Below are 24,149 nucleotides of genomic sequence, written 5' to 3' on the forward strand. Positions count from 1 at the left end.
GGCCAACTCCAGAAACAAATGGAAGACAGTTCAAGTACTTAATATAAAAACCTTTTTAAATTTCTTTTTCTTTCTTCCCTCCCTCCCTCCCTCTCTTTCTTCCTTTCTTTCTTTCTTTCTTTCTTTCTTTCTTTCTTTCTCTTTCTCTCTCTCTCTCTCTCTCTCTCTCTCTCTCTCTCTCTCTCTTTTTCATTGTTGGTCCCCTAGCAACAACTCAGTTCCATTTGGTTCAGCCACCTGAGAACCAAGTGAACTATGTGCCAGGTACTGTTCTAGGGCTTCTTCATATAGAGATAACATATGAGGAGGATCCTATGACCAATTTGGATTTAAAAAGCTTTTTCTAGTATCACTCTCAATCCATGTGTACTCACTATGTGTTTTTCTATAATCCTCTTTCCAGAGCTTATCTGTGTATGTATAAGGATTGTATTCTATTGGATTCAAATATTTCTTATGCCTTTTTTTTTTTTTTGAAGAATAAAAGATTGAAGTCAAGACTGGGAATATTTCAAACCTATGCTGGTTCCATGCACACTATTCAAGTTTCCTAAACTAGTCTCTTAGCAACCATGACTCAGGCCAAAAAGCAAAATGTTTGGTGGCTAGGATAATTGAGTCATTTTCCTTCCTTCTTTTTCTGTCTCTTATTATCTTAACTGAAATGAACATTATCCTAACTGGCCATATTTTCAAATGAACACAAATTTATAGCACATTAATGGTTAGGTGATTTGCTTTCATTGCATTTTATGTTTCATGGAGACACCTTGTCACTTTCCGAATCTAAAATATGGATTAATGATCCTTTATGGAAAAAAATGTTGGAATTATGATATTTTCATAGGCTTCTCTAAATACTTACAATTTCTCAATCCCTTAGTTTATAAGTCTTTGCAACTTACAAACCCACATATGTTCCCCAGATGGAGACATACCTAATCCCTGGATGGATTTGTCCAGCACTGGGAAAGGGCCTCTGCCAGAAAACACCTCACTCTGATCAATTAGAGCTTCCTTTACTGCTTCATATCCGTATATCACCACAGTGGGCTTGATGCCAAAGTACACAGTGAACACAGGGCCGTAACTCTCTGCTAGCTGGGAAAGCAATACAAGGTACAGGAGTAGTGAGAATTTCAAAACTAAAAATGTAGATAAGTCTCTTTACTCAAGAGATATTTTATACTCATTCACCTAATATAAAAGATCTCAACTTCTAGAACTAGTAACTTAATCACATTGAGTGGTAATTATATTATTAGACACATTGCTATTATTATTATCGTCATCAATAGTTAACCTTTATTCAGCTCCTACTATGTGACAGATATTATATTATGGAATTTATTCATATGCTTTTATTAACTTTTGTCTGCCAAATCTACAGCTGCACCAAATTTCTTTCTTCCTATAGTTACAATAATGTGTTTCTTGTCCTGCTTAAGGGAGGCTCCTCCATCTTGTCCCATGTGTAGACTACCAATCATCCCTCATTATCCACTCTCTACGTCTTTTTAGCACTAGAGACCTCTAAATACATAAGGACATGGCAACATGGTCGCAGACATTTCCCAGCTTCCCTGTGCGGCCATGTGACTAAGTTTTCGTGAACTGATATTAGCAGAAATGATGTGTGCAAATCCTACGCTTTTGTATAAATGGTAATTGCATGCCCTCCATTTCTCCCCCTACCCGGGGACTGAAAGGACAGCATGGAAACAACCTCACTGCCTCCATGCACATGAGAACAATAGCCTAGGTGCCCAGGATGGTCAACTAGAAGACAAAGAAAAACTGGTTCTCTAGATGACCGCAAGGAAGAGAGGCAGCCCAGCAGCACTCACCTCGATCTCATGCTGTGAGATAGAAATAAGCTCTTATCTTCCTGAAGCCATTGTGTTATTGGGGTCTTTCTGTCATGGCAGCTTCTTTGGTATACTAAATAACTCCTTCAACTTGTCCAAGGTTTGAGTCCTCCTGCTACCTTACAATTCATTCTCCATAAAGCAACCAGAGTGCTCTTTTCACAAGGCAAATGTTAACATGAGAGTCCTTTAAGCACGTTAATGGCATCACATTGCTCTTGTGCTAAAGACCAATATTCTTTTTTTTTAATGTTTATTTTTGAGAGAGCGAGAAAGAGAGAGAGATAGAGCACAAGCAGGGGAGGGGCAGAGAGAGAGGGAGACACAGAATCCGAAGCAGGCTCCAGGCTCTGAGCTGCCGGCACAGAGCCTGACGCAGGGCTCGAACTCATGAACCGAGATGGCTTGAGCCGAAGTTGGACACATAAGTGACTGAGGCCACCCAGGTGCCCGAGGACCAATAGTTTTAAAAGCCTTGTAAGACTTGCATTTCTGGCAACTATTTCTCCAATCATATCCCACACCATGTTTTTACCAAATTGGTCCTCTTTCAGAGACAATGACAACTAATTCTCCTCCAGAATGAAACCGCCTGGAATGAACTTCCATCTGCATTTTGTCTGGTTAATGCTTGAACATTCTTTAGATCTCAGCTTCAGCTTCACTTCCTCAGAGAACGCTTTGCTGACATTCCTCCCATTCCTGCTCCACCGAGCTGCATGGCCTCTTTCTATTGTGTCCCTGTTACATGGTTTGTAATCACACACTTATCTGCGTGATTATTTTACAAAACATGCCTACCCTATAGACTATAAATTCCATAATCCAGGGTCTGTTTTTTCTTTTTCATTTACCATTGAAAATCCCCAGCACTGGGGCACCCGGATGGCTCAGTCAGTTAAGCATCCGACTTTTTGATTTTGGCTCAAGTCATGATCTCACAGTACATGAGATCAAGCCCCATGTCAGACTTTGTGCATGGACCCTGCTTGGGATTCTCTCTCTCTCCCTCTGCCCCTCCCCTGCATGCTCTCTCTCTCTCTCTCTGTCTCTCTCAAAAATAAATAAATAAACTTAAAAAAAACCCAAAATCCCCAGCATCTAACAAAGTAGATATTCAATAACTTGTTGAATATATGATATATTGAAGGACCCTACACAAAATAGAACTGTTATTCACATTTTAAAGGAATGGAAATTAACACTGAGAGAGATTTTTAAAACTTGCCCAATGCTGTGAGTTAACAAGCAGATGAGCTAGGGTGCTGACATAATCCTCTTTCAATCTCTTAGCGCAAAACACAGAAAGGGGTTTCCAGAAGCTGTGCTCTGGTAACTAGCTGTCTCAGCAAAGACAGATTTCAGACAATCCCTTCAAGATTTAGAGAGCTACTGCTGTATAAATAGCTAGGAATAGAGTAGTTCTTCACACATTCATTGAGCAAATATAATAGAAACAATTCTGGGACCGTAGTTCCTTGACTTAAAAAAATGTGTGTTTTTAGGAAATTTTTAGTGTTGTGATCTGTAGATCAGAACTTTTTTTTAAATTGAAAACAGTTTCATTGCCATTAGAGTTTACCAAAGAATAATTACTAAAAAGGGGACCTGCTCACAACATGGACAGGGAATTCCTTCTTTTGGCAATTTTAACAATCATCTCATGGATCTCATCCTCTCTGGCAACCTTCTAGCTGGATACCCAATGAACACTTCTCTTTAAAATCACTTCTTTTCTTTTTAATATGAAATTTATTGTCAAATTGGTTTCCATACAACACCCAGTGCTCATCCCAGCAGGTGCCGTCCTCAATGCCCATCACCCACCCTACCCTCCCTCCCACCCCCCCATCAACCCTCAGTTTATTCTCACAGTTTTTATGAGTCTTTTATGGTTTGGCTCTCTCCCTCTCTTTTTTTTTTTTTTCCTTCTCCCCCATGGTCTTCTGTTAAGTTTCTCAGCATCCACATAAGACTGAAAACATATGGTATCTGTCTTTCTCTGTATGACTTATTTCACTTAGCATCACACTCTCCAGTTCCATCCATGTTGCTACAAAAGGCTATATTTCATTCTTTCTCATTGCCAAGTAGTATTCCATTGTGTATATAAACCACAATTTCTTTATCCATTCATTGTTGATAGACATTTCGGCTCTTTCCATTTTTTGGCTATTGTTGATAGTGCTGCTATAAACATTAAGGTGCATGTGCTCCTTCAAATCATCACTCCTGTATCCTTTGGCTAAATACCTAGTAGTGCAGTTACTGGTCATAGGGTAGTTCTATTTTTAACTTTTGGAGGAGCCTCCATATTGTTTTCCAGAGTGGCAGCACCAGTTTGCATTCCCACCAGCAGTGCAAGAGGGTTCCCGTTTCTCCACATCCTCGCCAGAATCTATAGTCTCCTGATTTGTTCATTTTAGCCAATCTGACTGGCGTGAGGTGATATCTCAGTGTGCTTTTGATTTGTATTTCCTTGATGAGGAGTGATGGGGAATTCTACCAGACATTTAAAGCAGAGATAATACCTATCCTTCTCAAGCTGTTCCAAAAAATAGAAAGGGAAGGAAAACTTCCAGACTCATTCTATGAAGCCAGCATTACTTTGATTCCCAAACCAGACAGAGACCCAGCAAAAAAAGAGAACTACAGGCCAATATCCCTGATGAATTATGGATGCAAAAATTCTCAACAAGATACTAGCAAATCAAATTCAACAGCATATAAAAAGAATTATTCACCACGATCAAGTGGGATTCGTTCCTGGGCTGCAGGGCTGGTTCAACATTCACAAATCAATCAATGTGATACATCACATTAATAAAAGAAAAGAAAAGAACCGTAAGATCCTGTCAATCGATGCAGAAAAAGCATTTGACAAAATTCAGCATCCTTTCTTAATAAAAACCCTTGAGAAAGTCGGAATAGAAGGAACATACTTAAACATCATAAAAGCCATTTATGAAAAGCCCACAGCTAATATTATCCTCAATGGGGAAAAACTGAGAGCTTCCCCCCCCCCCCCCGCCCCGAGATCAGGAACACGACAGGGACGTCCACTCTCACTGCTGTTGTTTAACATAGTGTTGGAAGTCCTCGCATCAGCAATCAGACAACAAAAGGAAATCAAAGGCATCAAAATTGGCAAAGATGAAGTCAGCTTTCACTTTTTGCAGACGATATATTATACATGGAAAACCCGATAGACTCCACCAAAAGTCTGCTAGAACTGATACATGAATTCAGCAAAGTCGCAGGATACGAAATTAATGTACAGAAATCAGTTGCATTCTTATACACTAATAATGAAGCAACACAAAGACAAATAAAGAAACTGATCCCATTTACAAGTGCACCAAGAATCATAAAATACCCAGGAATCAACCTAACCAAAGATGTAAAAGAACTGTATGCTGAAAACTATAGAAAGCTTATGAAGGAAATTAAAGAAGACACAAAGAAATGGAAAAACATTCTGTGCTCATGGATTGGAAGAATAAATATTGTTAAAATGTCAGTACTACCCAAAGCTATCTACACATTCAACACAATCCCAATCAAAATTGCACCCCTGCAAATATGGCTGGGACCATATTTTATTTAGATATATGGCTGTAACCGCAAACAGCTGGAAGAAAAGTAATCATACTCACCTTGCTTATGGATTTGCTTACATTATTAGTATTTATCTGCAAAATATTTCCAATGATTGGCAGAGGAGTGGGGCCAGGTGGTAGCTTCCCTTTGGCACGGTTTCGATTCCAGAGAAAATAAAGAATCAAACAAGAAAGATAAATCACCAGAATTATGAAAAGATCCATTGTTGTACCTTGCGTAAATGCAGTTGGAAGCTTGGAATCCAAAGGTTTTATAAATACTAAGTTCCAGCTGATCATCAAACATGCACTAAATCTTCAACCTTTGGGATACTTTTTTATCTTCAGTGGATTTTGACCTATTAGCAAAGAGTAAAACAAAAACAGTCACTTTAGTATTGATAAATATCTAGGTTTTCATTGGTAATCCCAACTAAAACAGTAACTCTTACTTCTTCAGAGATGGTCATATTTTAACAGTAAAACTGAAAACTATCAGATTTTCAAAGGGCTGGAATTCATGATCTTGACAAATGATGAAAGAGAGTATCTCATGTCAAAAATTACTACTACATGAGCAGAAGAAAGCAGCACTCTCTCAGTGCCTTTTCGCAGAAAATCCAGGAAAAAGCCAGAATTAAGAGATAGTAGGGAGAAGGCAGGGTAAAAAAGAAGAATATACAGAGCTAGTCTTTCCTAAAGAAGAGTAGAGATATCCCAACTCTTGGCAGAGCCCCTTTCTATATGTCAAGAGTTCTTTTTTTTTTAATTAAAAAAATTTTAATGTTTATTTTTGAGAGAGAGAGAGAGAGAGAGAGCGTGTGTGTGTATGAGAGTGAGAGAGAGAGAGAGAGAGCAAGTGAGCGCACGTGCAGGGGAGGGGTAGAGACAGGAAGACACAGAATCCAAAATAAGCTCCAGGCTCCTAGCTGTCAGCACAGAGCCTAACACGGGGTTTGAACTCACAAACCATGAGATCATGACCTGAGCATAAGTCTGATGCTTAACCAACTGAGCCACCCAGGTGTCCCAATATATGTGAGGCGTTCTGACACACTTAACTCCCAAAGGGGATGCAGGGTCAAAAGACATTAGAAGACAGGGATCTACCAAGTCAAAGAAAGAAATCACTTAAACAGTGGAAGGTCCTTTGGCTGCATATCACCCCTCCTTCCCCTTGTACATCCATTTCCAATGAGGGTCCTATAACCAGAATACACTGCTTAATCTCACGTGGGTAAGGAAATATACTCCAGAATTCAATACTATAAATATTTGAAAGTGTCTAGAAGCTCAAAGATATGAACAAAACTTCAAGACTCAAAATACATTTGAGGAAATCCGACAAGGCACGACAAATATCACACTTAAGAAACGAGAACATGAGAGTGAGATGATCATGGAAGCTGGGGCCAGTCAGGGGGCCCTGAGAAAGGTGGTTTCGGGATGCCGTCCAAAGTCAACGGCAGTGGCTGGAACCCTGGCTCCATCGCAGGGGCCCTACCTGGAACGTCAGATATTTAGCTTCCTGTGGTATACTGATGAGCAGAACTCTTCCACTACATACCTCAGTTTTGCCTAAGGAGATATATGCAAGAACTTTCTTCAAAAGTGTTGCACCATTAATAAACAAAAGAATATTCAGAGAGGAGAATTATAGGATATTCTATGCAGAAAATGTATGATGTGGTATCAGGAATGGAAGACTACAAGCATTTTGTTCCTTGGCGTAAAAAATCAGATGTAATATCAAAGAGAACTGGATACTGCAAAACACAATTGGAAATTGGGTTTCCACCTGTGTTGGAGCGCTATACATCAGTAGGAACCTTGGTGAAACCACATTTGGTAAAGGCATCCTATACTGATGGGAAGCTTTTCAATCATTTGAAGACTATTTGGCATTTTAGCCCTGGTCTTCCTGGCTACCCAAGAACTTGTACCTTGGATTTTTCAATTTCTTCTGAATTCCGCTCCCTTCTGTACTCTCAGCTTGCCACATCATTTTTCGATGAAGTTGTAAAGCAGATGTTAGCTGCCTTTGAAAAAGGAGCATGTCTGGGACCTCATCAAAATAAAAAGCTTCTGCACAGTGAAGGAAACAATCAGCAAAACTAAAAGGCAACCAACAGAATGGGAGAAGATATTTGCAAATAACATATCAGATAAAGGGTTAGTATCCAAAATCTACAAAGAACTTCTCAAACTCAACACCCAAAAAAACAAATAATCCCGTGAAGAAGCGGGCAAAAGACATGAATAGACACTTCTCCAAAGAAGACATCCAGATGGCCAACCGACACATGATAAAATGCTCAACATCACTCGCTCATCATCAGGGAAATACAAATCAAAACCACAATGAGATACCACCTCACACGTGTCAGAATGGCTAACATTAACAACTCGGGCAGCAACAGATGTTGGCGAGGATGCGGAGAAAGAGGATCTCTTTTGCACTGTTGGTGGGAATGCAAGCTGGTGCAGCCACTCTGGAAAATAGTATGGGGGTTCTTCAAAAAACTAAAAATAGAACTACCCTACGACCCAGCAATTGCACTACTAGGCATTTATCCAAGGGATACAGGTATGCTGTTTTGAAGGGACACATTCACCCCCATGTTTATAGCAGCACTATCAACAATAGCCAAAGTATGGAAAGAGCCCAAATGTCCATGAATAGATGAATGGATGGAGTGAATGGAATAAATGGATAAAGAAAATGTGGTATATATATATATAATGGAGTATTACTCGGCAATCAAAAAGAATGAAATGTTGCCATTTGCAATTATGTGGATGGTACTGGAGGGTATTATGCTAAGTGAAATTAGAGAAAGACAAAAATCATATTACTTCACTCATATGAGTACTTTAAGAGACAAAACAGATGAACATAAGGGAAGGGAAACAAAAATAATATAAAAACAGGGAGGGGACAAAACAGAAGAGACTCATAAATATGGAGAACTGAGGGTTGCTGGAGGGGTTGTGGGAGGGGGGATGGGCTAAATGGGTAAGGGACATTAAGGAATCTACTCCTGAAGTCACTGCTTCACTATATGGTAACTAATTTGGATGTAAATTTTAAAAAATCAAAAATAAAGTTAAAAAAATGTAATTCTTAAAAAAAAAAAGAAAGAAAAGAAAAGAAAAAAGAAAATCATGTAAGCTGTATGGTCCAGAAACAAATATACCTCGGAATTAAGGCTTCATGAAGTCCATCACACATAAAGGGAAAAAAAGGATTGGTCACCTGTTTGTAACCTTAGTTTATTCACTTTTAGGCAGTGCTTTTATCATTTGCTTTCAGAAGTTAGAAAGCATTTGTTAAACCCAGCTTTGATTTTAAGCCTACACCGCTGAGAATTTGCATTTGGAATATGGAACCACGTGTATACAGAATTCATTCAAGTATAATTCATGCAAGTAATGTGCATATTAGCATATTTACAATAATGGGATATCATCACTCTTAAGCAGAAATTGAAACTGTAGACTTAAGCCTTTTAATTATGACCTTACCTGAAAGAGGTTAGTTGAGTTCCTCACACAGTATGTATTATATTAACCATTATCACCTTTAAGTTATTAAATTCAGACTATTTATAACTTATTGTCATAGGGCCTGCCTCTTGGCTTAGGATATTCGAGTAATCATCAGATATTTAAAGTAGAAACTTAGACTTAAAAATACTGTTAATGAGGGTTCCTTGGCACTTTTCTTATTTTTAAATTGTTCTTATGGGTAGTAGTTTATTCAGTGCTATATATAGTGAGATTAACTCCCAGATTAAACAGTGAATATTTTTTTGGTGAGTGGTCCAGAGCTTTAATATATTTTTCTTATAGTTTGCACCCCTCTCCCAGGTACTTTGACTGCTCTTTCAATAATGCTGATTATGTGTCAAATCTTGTCTACAACAGTGGGCAACACCTGAAGATGAGTTGGTTGATATGTCTCCAGCACCATGCATCCCTGTTTTCCATTTATTGTGTGTATTCACTTTCAATAATGTATTTCAAACTGATATTTTTATAAACAAATCAATGTCTAAGGACTGAAATAGTAACTTAATAAAGTTAATTTATTTTTTGTACAGCTAAAAAAAAAAAAAACCAACAAAAAAACAAGAATGTTAGGGGTGCCTGGGTGGCCCAGTTGGTTAAGTGTCCAACTTTGGCTCAGGTAATAATCTCAGGGTTCATGGGTTTGGGCTATGTTTCAGGTTCTGCCCTGACAGTGCAGAGCCTGCTTGGGATTCTCTCTCCCACTCCCACTTGCATTCTCTCTCTCTCTCTCTCTCTCTCTCTCTCTCTCAATAAATAAAACTTTTTTTTTGTTGTTTTTTGTTTTTTTGTTTTTTTTACTTCATCTTTTATTTATTTTTTTTTATTATTTTTTTTAATATATGAAATTTACTGTCAAATTGGTTTCCATACAACACCCAGTGCTCATCCCAAAAGGTGCCCTCCTCAATACCCATCACCCACCCTGCCCTCCCTCCCACCCCCCATCAACCCTCAGTTTGTTCTCAGTTTTTAACAGTCTCTTATGCTTTGGCTCTCTCCCACTCTAACCTCTTTTTTTTTTTTTTTTCCTTCCCCTCCCCCTTGGGTTTCTGTTACGTTTCTCAGGATCCACATAAGAGTGAAACCATATGGTATCTGTCTTTCTCTGTATGGCTTCTCAATAAATAAAACTTAAAAAAAAAAAAAAAGAATACTAATCCCTGAAGAAGTTAACCTTGAAAAAACAAAAATGGTTAAAGTAAGTACAACATCATAAGATATATTTAGCCATTTAAAAAGAACACTTTGGGGCGCCTGGGTGGCTCAGTCGGTTGGGCGTCCAACTTCGGCTCAGGTCACGATCTCACGGACCGTGAGTTCGAGCCCCGCGTCGGGCTCTGGGCTGATGGCTCAGAGCCTGGAGCCTGCTTCCAGTTCTGTGTCTCCCTCTCTCTCTGCCCCTCCCCCGTTCATGCTGTCTCTCTCTGTCTCAAAAATAAATAAACGTTAAAAAAACAAAAAAAAAGAACACGTTATTAGAAAAAGTTCTTGGTAATTAACAATACGATTACAAAACCTTTTTTTAAGAGAGAGCGAGAGCGAGAGCAGGAGCATGCACAAGCAGGAAGAGGGGCAGAGGGAAGACGGAGAAAGAACCGTAAGCAGGTTCCACGCCCAGCACAGAGCCTGATGCAGGGCTCTATTTCATGACGGTGACATCATGCCCTGGGCCCAAATCAAGCGTCAGACACTTAACTGAGCCACCCACATGCCCCAAAGACGCAGTGCCATCCCAACATATAAGACCCAGTGCCATCCCAACAAGTGTGCTCCTTAATGCCCACCTCCTATTTAGCCCATCTCCCCACCCAACACCCTTCAGCATCCTTCAGTTTGTCCTCTGAATTTAAGAGTCTTTTATGGTTGTCTCCCTCTCTGTTTTAATCTTATTTTTGCTTCCCTTCCTTTTGTTCATCTGTTTTGTTTCTTAAATTCCATATATGAGTAAAATCACATATTGGTCTTTTTCTAATTTCACTTAGCATCCACGTTGTTGCAAATGGCAAGATTTCATTCTTTTCGATTGCCAAGTAATATTCCATATATTATATATATGAACCACATCTTCTTTATCCATTCATTGTTGATAGACATTTCGGCTCTTTCCATTTTTTGGCTATTGTTGATAGTGCTGCTATAAACATTAAGGTGCATGTGCTCCTTCAAATCATCACTCCTGTATCCTTTGGCTAAATACCTAGTAGTGCAGTTACTGGTCGTAGGGTAGTTCTATTTTTAACTTTTGGAGGAGCCTCCATATTGTTTTCCAGAGTGGCAGCACCAGTTTGCATTTCCACCAACAGTGCAAGAGGGTTCCCCTTTCTCCACATCCTCGCCAACATCTGTTGTTGCCTGAGTTGTTCATTTTAGCCATTCTGACAGGTGTGAGGTGGTATCTCTTTGTGGTTTTGATTTGTGTTTCCCTGATGATGAGTGATGTTGAGCATTTTTTCATGTGTCTGTTAGCCATCTGGATGTCTTCTTGGGAAAAGAGTCTATTCATGTCTTTTGCCCACTTCTTCACTGGATTATTTGTTTTTCGGGTGTTGAGTTTGGCAAATTCTTTATAGATTTTGGATACTAACCCTTTATCTGACATGTCATTTGCAAATATTTTCTCCCATTCTGTCAATCGCCTTTTAGTTTTTCTGACCGAAAACATTTTTTAAATGAACAAACGTGCTGAGTAATAAACTAGATTTAGCTGTATTTCAATTTATTTAGCAGGAAGACATTGGAAAACCAAAGGTTTCCCAAGAATAGAGTATAAAGTAATAATAATGAAAACTACAAACAGAGTTAAATGGTATGGACAATAGTTCTAGAAGTTCCAATGAATTTATGATAGCAGTTTCAAGGAGAGAGAAAAAAATACCTAAATGGAAAAATAAGCAAAGGAAATTAAAGAAAAATTTCCTAAACTGATGAAAAATGCAAAGGATCCACACCAAGTTTGAAGAAGGATTAAAGTAAAAAGACCGACACTCCCACAATCTTGTGAGACCTTGGAACATCAAGAAACAAAACAAAACAAAGACAAAGTGTAAAAAATCCTGGAGAGAAAAAGGAAGTTATAAAGAATAAAGATCAGTTTAAAGCTTCCCATATACGATGCTTTTACATGACAGACTACAGTGGAGTAAGGTATTTAAAGGTTCAATAGGAAATGATTTTCAAAATTATTAGTGTATGCCAAAATAGGATTCAAATATGATGTCAAAATACAGGCATTTTTGAACATGTAAACATTCAGACATTTTATAACCTTGAAACCATTTCCAAAATGATTGAGAAAAACTCCAACAAAATAAAAATGTATCCAAGAGGGGCACCTCAGTGGCTCAGCCAGTTAAGTATCTGACTCTTGATTTCTGCTCAGGTCATGATCTCATGGTTTGTGGGATTGAGCCTTGCGTCAGGCTCTGTGCTGATAGTGTGGAGCCTGCTTGAGATCCTCTCTCTTCCTCTCTCTCTGCTCCTTCCCTGCTTGTGCTGTCTCTCAAAATAAATAAACTTAAAAAAAAAATGTATCCAAGAAAAGGGAGAAGGCGGGATACAAAAATAATGTGCAAAAGAAAACTTTTTTTTTTTCAAGCACAAAATGAGTATTTTAATTCAGTTTCAGAAAAAGATGTTACATGAATTTGGATTATAAAAGAAGCTTGTTTTTCCAGAAATAGAGGGAAAAGAAATAACCCATAGTAGATTCAATGATAATTTTCTGGATCTTCCTTTTGCATCAAAAGCTGTATATCTTATTACAATCCAGGCCTATCTCAAGAAACAAGAAAAATCCCAAATACAACATCTAACAGCACACCTAAAGGAAATAGAAGCAGAGGAGCAAAGACACCCCAAAGCAGAAGAAGAGAAATAATAAAGTCAAGAGCAGAAATAAACAATATAGAATCTAAAAAAACTGTAGGGGAGATCAATGAAACCAAGAGTTGGTTTTTTGAAAAACTAAACAAAATTGATAAAAACCTCTAGCCAGGCTTCTCAAAAAGAAAAGGGAGATGACCCAAATAGATAAAACCATGAATGAAAATGGAATTATTACAACCAATCCCTCAGAAATACAAGCAATTATCAGGGAATACTATGAAAAATTATATGCCAACAAACTGGACAACCTGGAAGAAATGGACAAATTCCTAAGCACCCACACACTTCCAAAACTCAAAGAGGAAGAAATAGAAAACTTGAACAGACCCATAACCAGCAAAGAAATTGAATCAGTTATCAAAAATCTCCCAACAAATAAGAGTCCAGGACCAGATGGTCTCCCTGGGGAATTCTACCAGACATTTAAAGCAGAGATAATACCTATCCTTCTCAAGCTGTTCCAAAAAAATAGAAAGGGAAGGAAAACTTCCAGACTCATTCTATGAAGCCAGTATTACTTTGATTCCTAAGCCAGACAGAGACCCAGCAAAAAAAGAGAACTACAGGCCAATATCCCTGATGAATATGGATGCAAAAATTCTCAACAAGATACTAGCAAATCGAATTCAACAGCATATAAAAAGAATTATTCACCACGATCAAGTGGGATTCGTTCCTGGGCTGCAGGGCTGGTTCAACATTCGCAAATCAATCAATAGGATACATCACATTAAGAAAAGAAAAGAACCGTATGATCCTGTCAATCGATGCAGAAAAAGCATTTGACAAAATTCAGCATCCTTTCTTAATAAAAAAACCCTTGAGAAAGTCAGGATAGAAGGAACATACTTAAACATCGTAAAAGCCATTTATGAAAAGCCCACAGCTAATATCATCCTCAATGGGGGAAAACTGAGAGCTTTCCCCTGAGGTCAGGAGGATCCCCCTGTGTTGTTCAGTGGTCAACCGTATGACTTATGAACTCTATAATGGAAAGTATTTCAACTAAATTACATCCTACAAACATTTGTTGAGTATCTTGCAGAATCACTTGGACGTCAAACAATCTGTTGAAATAGTGAGTTGACAGTTTCACAGTGGGTAAATAAAAAGGGAGGTTCAGAAAAGTTTGTCTCTTTGCAATCTTTATTTACTTTTTTAAAGAGCGAGAAAGCACGCATGCATGTGCTCTCTGGGGGAGGGACAGAGGGAGTGAGGATCTTAAGCAGGCCCCATGCTCCTAGTGTTGAGCCTGGAGTCATGACCTGAGCCAAATCAAGAGTCAGACGCTCAACCAACTGAGTGACCCAGCCACCCGTCCCTTTGCAATCTTTAGAACTCTCTTCCTCCTCCTCCTCCCTCAGCAGAGCATGGAGCCATGGGGGCACATACTGGTAGGCCAGGGTCTCTGAAGCTGCTTGTGGGTCCAGATCAGGCTCTGTCTTGTCACCAGCCTGCAGCACCATGTGCACCTATATAGCCAGCCCCTCCAGCTGTGCACGCCTGGCCTAATCCTCACCATCAACCATCATTGCAGTGTGCACACCTGGTGAGAGAGTGTGCAGCCGTGGGGGGGGGGGGGGGCACACCAACAGCTAGGGACACTGCAACAGCCAGTGAGCCCTTCGTTGGACTGACTCCTGCTGCCTGCCCTTGCTAAGTGAGGTAAAGCAGAAGGACAAATACCACATGATTCAACTTAAACGAAACATCTAAAATAGTCAAACTCATAGAAACAGAGCAGAATGGTTTTTGCCTGGGGCTTGGCAGAAGAGGAAATAGGAAGTTGCTATTCAATGGATGAAGAGTTTCAATCACGTAAGATGTAAAGTTCTAGAGATAGCTGTGCAACAATACTGTATTGTGCACCTAAAAATTTAAGGGGACAGGGGCGCCTGGGTAGCTCAGTTGGTTGACTATCTGACTCATGATTTCAGCTCAGGTCATGATCTTGCGGTTCATGGGACTGAGCCCCATGTCAGCATCATCTGTGCTGTCAGCATCAGAGCCTCCTTGGGATTCTCGCACTCTCTCTCTCTGCCCCTCCCCCACTCTCTCTTGCTCTCTTTCAAAAATAAGTACATATTGAGGGGGGAAAAAAACAAAAGATTGACTCAGATATTCTCACTCTGTACTCACTACTTTTCTGGACATAGCTTTCTTGGATAGTAGGTTTCCTTCAGCTACATCTTTTGTCATAGCAGGTTCTCTTCTCCTGAAGCTAACTTTTTAGAATGCTTCTCAGACTGTAAAACCATCTGAGACAATTTCACGCAGAATTCCAGAACTTATTTCATTCTTCAGTAATAGAAAGTGGAGTATCCATTTTCGCAACTGCAACATTGGAACACTACTCTGGACATCTTCGCTATGAGGAGTGAATTTTGAAAAAATGCACACTGATCAATGAAGTAGCCACCTCTTAAGAAACAAACAAACAAACAAACAAACAAACACCTTAGACAACTCAAGTTGGTTGTGCCCAAACCACAGCTATGAAGCTGGGATTCTGCATTGTTCAGAGAATGATCACGTCTCCTACTGTTCACTCCGCCCTTCAGTTTTCCCTATCATTCTCCCCTTTGGGTTATCTCCTCTCTTCAGTCCTGCCAGGCAATTTGAACAGAAGACAGCCATGGGCACATCAACTTAAAAACTTTTTAAGAAAAAGAATCAAGGTGGGGCGCCTGGATGGCTCAGTCGGTTAAGCATCTGACTCTTCATCTCAGCTCAGGTCGTGATCTCACGGTTTGTGGGTTCAAGCCCCATGTTGGGCTCTGCGTTGGCAGTGTGGAGCCTGCTTGGGATTCTCTTTCTCCCTCTCTCTCTGCCCCTCCCTTGCTTGCGTTCTCCTTCTCTCCCTCTCTCTCTCTCAAAATAGATAAATAAAAACTTTTTAAAAATTAAGAAAAAAAGAATCAAAGTGAATACTATCCATGCCTTTCCAACTTCTATAATTCTATTCTAATCTATCCCCAAATTCACCTTTCTTGTTATCAAACCTGTGCTCTTAGGATGTTTGGACAGAAGAAAGAGTCTACATCTCAGGATAAGGTTCATTATTTCTATTTCATCACAAGTCAGATATAATCATTATCAGGTTGTCATAGGTAAGTTTTTTAGCATTTAGCACTCCCTAGGAGTGATTAGATGCAATTACTTGACAAAATAATTGCCCAACATATGTCCCAATATAAAGAAACAATAGTACAAATTTTCCCTGGATATACCCATCTGTTCAAGTGCATCAGGGGATTCAGTGGTTCTCATACCTGGCCTATCAAAATTATGCTAGAATCAAAATAAAATAATGTTGCCCAGAACAATGAAGTTATATTTAAATACAGTACTGGGGCAATAGCTACTGATAATTCAGACACCAGAGGACTTGGAGCCCTCCTCATCCTGGGAGTAATGAAGAGGCTTTACAGCATCCATAACGCCCATCAAAATGGGCAAAAAAAGCAAGTGGTGCATACAAGTGAATTCTTCCCAGAAAGAACTATGGCCTCCAAAAGGTTAAGAACCATTCCTAAGGGATAGAAAAAAAGGACAGATACTGAAAGGAATTTGCTTCTTCTGACAGCTCCTTAAATCAGCTACTTGACCCAAATCACTGCACCTCATCCAGATCCCATGAAATTGGTTGTTCAGACCAAATTCCACAGAAAATTATTTGAATGTCATTATTTTTGACCTTCTAGACTCTACCCATTTAGGGTCCTAGGTCCTGCCCGCTAACCCATTTCTCCAATCCACCCAGTGTAACAGAAAATAGATGATTAAACCAATTGTAATTTCAGAGGAAGAAATGTCCTTTTTTTTTCTGGGAGTACCTCTCTTCCATGTGTTCTAGAATCTTCCCTGTCCCATTTTGGTGAAAACTTTGCACTCACACTTATGTATCAATAAGTATATTTATTCCCTTCCCATGTACTTTTTCCACTTGACCCAACCACTATTTAAATCTGTCACCCAGACCTTTCCCACTTTGGTTTAACTTCTCAAAGAGAAGATCTTCCATTACTGAAATTTCTCTCACCATCATCTCCTTCCTTCTAAATTGCTCTCTTTAGTTATGACTCACCAGCAAATCCTCTTAGCCCATCCAAAGGCCACCCAGGGGTCCACCTTCCTCACTCAATCTGATCTAGTCCTTCTTTTTTAAAAATGTTTATTTATTTTTTAGAGAGACAGAGACAGAGTTTCCGGAGCAGGCTCTGCACTGACAGCAGTGAGCCTGATGCAGGGTTTGAATTCACAAACCATGAGATCATGGACCTGAGCTGAAGTTGGATGCTCAACCAACTGAGCCACAAAGGCGCCCCATTCCTTCTTTTTAATGTTTTTCTTCTCCTTTTGCTTCTTTGGACTTGCCCAACTGATTATCTTCCTAGATCCATGAGAACGCAGAGAGACAATCTTCATGTAATCTTTTTTTTTTTTTTTTTTTTTTTTTAATTTACCCATTTTGAGAAAGAGAGAGCACAAGGATGCATGCATGCATGTACATGATCAGGGAAGGGGCAGAGAGAGAGGATCCTAAGAAGACTTTGCACTGTCAGTGCAGAGCCCAATGTGGGACTCCATCTCACGAACCAAGACAAAGACCTGAGCCAAAACCACAATTCAGATGCTCAACCGACTGAGCCACCCAGGGGCCCCAATCTTCATGTGATCTTCTCTGCATTTCCATGGCTATGTTGATTATCCACACTCTCAGATACTAGGTCTAGAAATTAGAGACCTCCAGCAGGCCCTTGAACTACCCCCTCACTGTATTTCAAAACACTCCAGGGAACTCCTGCATAATTTCCCTCAAATATCACCTGCAAGCACATCCCTGTTCTTGCTCAAATTTCCATCGAATCAAATAAAAAATTGCTAACTCAGTATTCAGATCACTCCATACATACCAAACTCCAATTCCTTATCAGGCCAAAGCCCATTTTTACCAAACCACTTAAAGTCCTCTGCTCCCTCTACCCAGTCTCCTTGCCAATCCACTAGTCTAAAGTTGGGCATGTCCTCACCACATACGGAATTCCCTTCCCCATCCTTCACGGCCAACTTACACTATCACTTCTTTTAAGTGCACTATGTTTAATCATCAATTATAGCTTCACTTTAGAGCACAGTATTTTGCATATGCTGCTCCTTAAAAGTTATAATTATTTCATCCAAGACATAAGAGTATGTATGTTCTGCCTTTCTTCAGTTCCACCTTTACCACTCACCAGACGGATCATGTTTTATCATTCTCTAACCTTACAAGATTGAAAGTCCCCCATGATGCTTAGTGTAGGCCCACACACATAGTACATGCTGTTGTAAATGCTTGCCAAATAGTAGTATTTGCCCAATCACCTAAATGCCTCCAGAAAGAATACAATGATGAGCCTTATAACCTAGTTCACATTTGTTCTGTTCCATTTTGACCAGAAAGAATCAAAGAAGTTCCAGTGATTGTTAGTGTCCACGATTCTTGTCATTCCTTTAGTCTCTCCAAAATAAAACTATTTGAATCAGCAGTATTGTTAAATAACTTATTATGGCTTTCCTAGATAGAATAGATGAAAGAAGGGAAAGTAAGCTTAATAGAGGAGGCCTCATCTACCTAATTAAAAAAAAAAAAAAAAAAAACTCGGGCACCTAGGTGGCTCAGTTAGTTAAGTATCCAACTTCAGCTCAGGTCATGATCTCATGGCTCATGAGTTTGAGCCCTGCGCTGGGCTCTGTGCTGACAGCTCGGAGCCTGGAGCCTGCTTTGGATTCTCCCTCTCTCTCTCTGCCCCCTCCCCTACTCCCCCTCTCCCTCCCTCCCCCCCATATAAACAAACAAACAAACAGACAGACAAAAAAACCTCACTGAGCACACTTATACCTATGCCACGTCCTGCACGAGGCTTTGGGATCATAAAGATAAATATTACATGGTCCCTACAATGGAGGTGAAACTTCTACTACACATAGAAAATAATTCTCTATACTGGAACTCAGAAAGCGGCCGAGAGAAAAAACTATAATTAGAGACAACAATCATTCCTTATACTCATATATCATTTTGGTGTTTATAATCAATTCATAATAGATTTTTTTAATTACATAAAATTACATATTGAAAATATGCCTCAATAAAAATGGCTACATAAAAAGATTTTCAGACATTCCAAATGAAGTAAATTCACCATGGCAGACCACACTGATTAAGATTATGACTAAAATAAATTATTCATGCTGAAGGAAAATGCTCCCAGAGGAAAGCATGGATATATAGGAAGGAATGAAGACCACTGGAAAGGGTAATGTGGGAATTACTTAAATAAAATTATTTAGAAAATTATAGAGAGTAATTTTCATATCTTTTTTAAAGACTACTGTTGGGTTTAAACATGTGTAGAAATAAAATACATGACAAAAATGTAAAAGATGGGAGACAGGAAATGGAAATATGCTATTATAAGGTTTTTTTTAATGTTTATTTACTTTTGAGAGAGAGAGAAAGAGGGAGAGAGGGAACATAAGTGGGGGAGGGGCAGAGAGAGAGGGAGACACAGAATCCAAAGCAGGCTCCAGGCTTTGACCTGCCAGCACAGAGCCCAACGCAGGGCTCAAACCCATGAACTGTGAGATCATGACCTGAGCTAAAGTCAGACACTTAACTGACTGAGCCACCCAGGTACTTTGATTGTAAGGTTTTTATACTATGCTTGATACGTATATTATTACTTGAACATTGACTACATTAAGTTGGTGATATAAATTGTAAACCACTAAAAAACAACACACAAAAATAGAGATAATAAACAAATAATTGAGATCAAATGGAACCATAAGAAATAACTGATCCAAAAGGATGTAGGTAAAAAAGAAAATAAAGAACAAAACTATGAGAAAACAATAGCAAGATGACAGACATTTACCCAATGACATAAAAAATTAAATGAAATAAAAATGGTCAAAACCAAAAGGTAGAGATTGGCTGGCTGAGCGAAAAAGCAAGACTCAAACAAATGCTTTCTAAAGAAAACCAACTCTAAATATATAGACACAGAAAAATTAAAAGGATGGAAAAAGATGTAATATTCAAACACGGATCAAAGAAAGCTGGGATGGCTCGCTTAATATCTAAGTAGATTTCAGAACAGGGAATATTACCAGAGATAAAGATGTTCATTTCATAATCACAAAGGAGTTATCTCATTACAAAATATAAGAACCTTAAATGTATATGTACCTAAAGCAGAGCTTTAAAAGATATAACACCAGGGTGCCTGGGTGGCTCAGTCAGTTAAGAGTCCGTCCCACTCTTGACTTTGGCTCAGGTCATGATTTCAGTTTGTGGGATCAAGCACCATGTTGGGCTCTGCGCTGACAGCATGAAGCCTGCTTGGGATTCCGTGCTCGCTCGCTCGCTCTCTCTCTCTCTCTCTCCCTCCCTCCCTCCTTCAAAAATAAATAATCATTTAAAAAATCAATAATAAAAAAAAAAAAAAACGATATAAAACCAGGAGTGCCTGGCTTGCTCAGTCAGAAGAGCATGCGACTCTAGATCTCAGAGTCATGAGTTCAAGCCCCATGCCGGGTGTGGAGATTACTTAAATAAAAACTTTAAAAGATATAAAACCAAACCAATAGAACTAGATGAATTCATATATTATAGCTAGAGATTTCAAGTGTCCACTCTCACTCAATGATTGAACAAGTAGACAGAAAATCTCAGTAAGAAGATAGAAGACAGGAGCTTAATTACCTTGAAACTATTAACTAGCTTGACCTAATTTAGTTTATAAAACACTCCATCCTAAATAGCAGAATATACATTCTCTTCAAATACATAATAGAATGTTCACCAGTCTAGACTATGATCTGGGCTACAAGAGAAACTGAAAAGAATTTAATTCCAACTCACAGTGGAATTGAATTAGACATCAATAACAGAAAGATAGCTGGAAAACCACCAAATATTTAGATATTAAGGAAAACGATGGGGCGTCTGGGTGGCTCAGTCAGTTAAGTGTCCGACTTCAGCTCAGGTCATGATCTTGCGGTTTGTGAGTTCAAGCCTCACGTCGGGCTCTGTGCTGACAACTCAGAGCCTGGAGCCTGCTTCGGATTTTGTGTCTCCCTCTCTCTCTGTCTCTTGCCTGCTCACATTCTGTCTCTCTCTCTCAAGAATAAACATTAAAAAAAATTTTTTTAAATAGATACTAAGCACAACGCTTCTAAATATTCCAGGGGTCAGAGAAGAAATCCCAGGAGAAATTGGAAACTACTTTGAAATGAACGAAAATGAAAATGCGGTAGTGTATCAAATTTGTGGCCTGCAGCGGAAGGAGTACTTACAGGGAAATACACACCATTAAATGCTTACATTAGAAAAAAAGTGTCAAACCAATGTTCTAAATGTCCACCACGAAATAACGAGAAAAAGAAGATCAAACTACCCTAAGGCAAAGAGGAAGAGGAAAATAATAAAGATTACTACAGAAGTCAAACAGAAACCAAAAAGAAAACAGACTGATGGAAAACAGAGGAGAAAATGACGCAGGGTCGATACTTCAAGAAGGGTGAGTAACTTGGCTAAGTTCCACAGCTAGGAGCATTAGACCCGGTCACCCTGGGGAAAAAATCTCAGTCCCTTCCAGCATGGGAGGAGCCCAGGGGACTGGAAGTCTGGCTGAGGCAGGTCCCTCCCCAGCAGAGTCACCAGGTACTCAGATCCCTCTCAGCGGGGAGGTCTCACCCACGTGGGGAGAAGAGGAGAAAGCCTTGCGTAAAAGCAGGATTCCAATGTGCCAAACACACTTGGGCGCAAAAATAAAATGCCATTTCCTCAGCTGCACAGTGAAGCCCACAGCCTGGGTTCATTCTGTTGGTGGCTCGTTTTGCTTCAGTCTGTCCGTTGCCCTTGGCCTTTGCCTACCTGCGCCCACCAGTCACTGTAGGACTGGGATCTATGGGCTCACATCAAATCAAGGGGGCCTGAGGGACAAACCGACAAAATCCCACCACAAGATAATTTACCCAGCCCTCAGCCATACGGTGCACACGGGACAGGAAACAGCCAGATCTGCAGCTTCTGTAACACAGACCAAGGCACGAAGGCAAAGTTAGATTATTTTATTATTGGTGTTTAATGGCCCACACTGTGCTCCTTCCTCCCGCCGCTAGGCTCTGCGCACCTGTCTTTCAGCAATGACTGATCCACACGCCCGGCCTTGACCAACAGCCTCCGACGGCATGCAAGACGGGTCACCTCTGTCCTCAGACTCCAGGATTTTCTGCAGAAGCTTGGAATGGGGTGGACTATTTTTCTAGCTCCTGCTTCTTCGTAGCATCTCATAAACCTCAGATTCTTGGCCTATGCCAAGGTTGCCGAGAGGACAATGCTTCAATCTGGGAAGAGCATATGGAAATTCATTATGTGTCAGAAGTCAGAAATAATTCACCATGCGTTCCTCTCTGGTAAATATTAGACACAGATCTCAGGATATACACAGGTAATCACAATGCAGTAAACCCTCTCTTAAATTCAACAGATGGTTTGCCAAGGTTTCGAGGTATATTTGTCACCAGAAGCGGCTGCTGCTTCAATGCAACGTGTGTCTTCTGCCAAACAGTTTCGGCAATTCAGTTCCTTGTTGGCTTAGTCCCATTGGACAGAAATGCTTTACTTCTTTTCAAATTGATTCAGTGACATGGCATCAAGAGAATATTTAGAGGGAGGAGGGCAGTCAGCCACGACCTAACCACTACAATAAATCCCCTGATGCTCTCAGACCCTGACCACAGGCACTCGCCCACAGAGCAGAAACCACAGCGTTCCCTGTAACCCACTGCACGTGTTTTCTCACGACCCTATACATTCTATTTCTCATTTGCACCAAGTCCCTGGTTCCCCACCTATGAAATTGCCCATTGGTATGGTTTGTGATGCCCGCAGAGCAACAAATATAAATGCATTTTGTAATATGGAAAGTGCCATCAATGTAAGGGACCGTTACACCTGATGTACTTTCTAGATGTTACTCTTTCCTCTAGAACAGGGCTCTTGGGGGTAGAAGAGGGAAGCAGGTGAGGGAGCCAACCTTCAGCACATGCCCAAGGGACTGGGGACACCAGGCCACACCTGCCACACTCCTTTCTCCTGCCATTCCGAGCTCCGGGCATAGAACAACGGGGTCCGCAGAGCTGAAAAGTCTGCCTTAGTGGCCCATTATGGGGGAGAAGCTCTTTGGCGTCTGGCAGGAGGAGAACAGCCTGAGTCAGTCTGCTCTACGTTTAAAATCTGTCTCAGGGGCGCCTGGGTGGCTCAGCTGGGTTGAGTGTCTGACTCTTGATTTCAGCTCAGGTCATGATCCCAGGGTTGTGGGATCAAGCCCCATCTCAGGCTCCGTGCTGAGTGTGGAGCCTGCTTAAGATGCTCTTTCCCTCTGCCCCTCTCCCTCTCTAAAATAAAATGAAAATAAATAAAGTAAAATCTGTCTCGAATCCAGTGACTTCCCACCACTCCCACCCCCACCCCCTGTGCCAGTCTTTCCATTCCTTACCTGGACCGGGGCAGTAGCCTCCTACCTGGTCTGTTTATACTTCTGCCCACTATGGTGAGTTTTTGACATGGAATGCAAATCAACCATTTAAACGGGTAAGTCAGTTTAAGGTACGTCCCTGTGAAAAAAACTCTCCAAATAAATCCCACCTCAGAAAAAAAAAATCCAAAGTTTCTGTCATGGTTGTCAGAAGTGTTTTCCCAGGAAGTAAACTGTGACCCGGGGATCAGCGTAAGGAAAAGTTTATGAGGGGTGCCCTTGGGACCAAGACCTGGGGAGGGGAGGCGGGGGGAGAAGTTGGCTACGTACGGCCTAGAGGGAGGTCTCGGCGGACCCCTTCAAAGCTGTCCAGGGCTCGGGGCCCGGATATGCCTGCCTCTCCAGGCACTGGACCACCTGGGAAAGGGAGCGCTCTTCAGCTGATGGACGTGGCCCTCCGCTGGCAACTCGGGGACCAAGTCCTCGGGTTCTGAAGGGGTATCCAAGTGATGCGACACTGTCAGCTTCGGAGAAATCTTCATATGACTCCTCGAGGCCGCCCCTCCCAGGTTCTGGTGGGCCAGCCTTCCCTGTGGCAAGCTTGGGGAAGGTCAGTGGGATAAACAGCCCCTGCCCCCCAAGTTGGTAACTTATCATCATTACCTCGGTCTATTTCCCTTCACCCTCACCTA

The 24,149-nt window shown here is 40.5% G+C and overlaps 1 protein-coding gene and 1 pseudogene across 1 annotated transcript in view; one reads left to right on the forward strand and one right to left on the reverse strand.

Annotated features, from left to right (window-relative positions):
• Window positions 1–6,032, reverse strand: part of LOC125932819 (cytochrome P450 2C21) — a 28,341-nt gene extending 22,309 nt beyond the window's left edge. The window contains exons 1-2 of the mRNA XM_049645420.1: window positions 5,525–6,032; window positions 939–1,101 (exon numbers count right to left, since the gene is read on the reverse strand). Of these exons, the coding sequence (XP_049501377.1) occupies window positions 939–1,101; window positions 5,525–5,767 (406 nt within the window). The 5' untranslated portion in view covers window positions 5,768–6,032. The remainder of the gene's footprint in view (window positions 1–938; window positions 1,102–5,524) is intronic.
• Window positions 6,033–6,650: 618 nt separating this feature from the next.
• Window positions 6,651–8,701, forward strand: LOC125932820 (coenzyme Q-binding protein COQ10 homolog B, mitochondrial-like; annotated as a pseudogene).
• The last annotated feature ends 15,448 nt before the right edge of the window (window positions 8,702–24,149 follow it).

This window comes from Panthera uncia, chromosome D2 (assembly GCF_023721935.1).
Source record: "Panthera uncia isolate 11264 chromosome D2, Puncia_PCG_1.0, whole genome shotgun sequence".
In the NCBI taxonomy this organism is placed as follows: domain Eukaryota; kingdom Metazoa; phylum Chordata; class Mammalia; order Carnivora; family Felidae; genus Panthera; species Panthera uncia.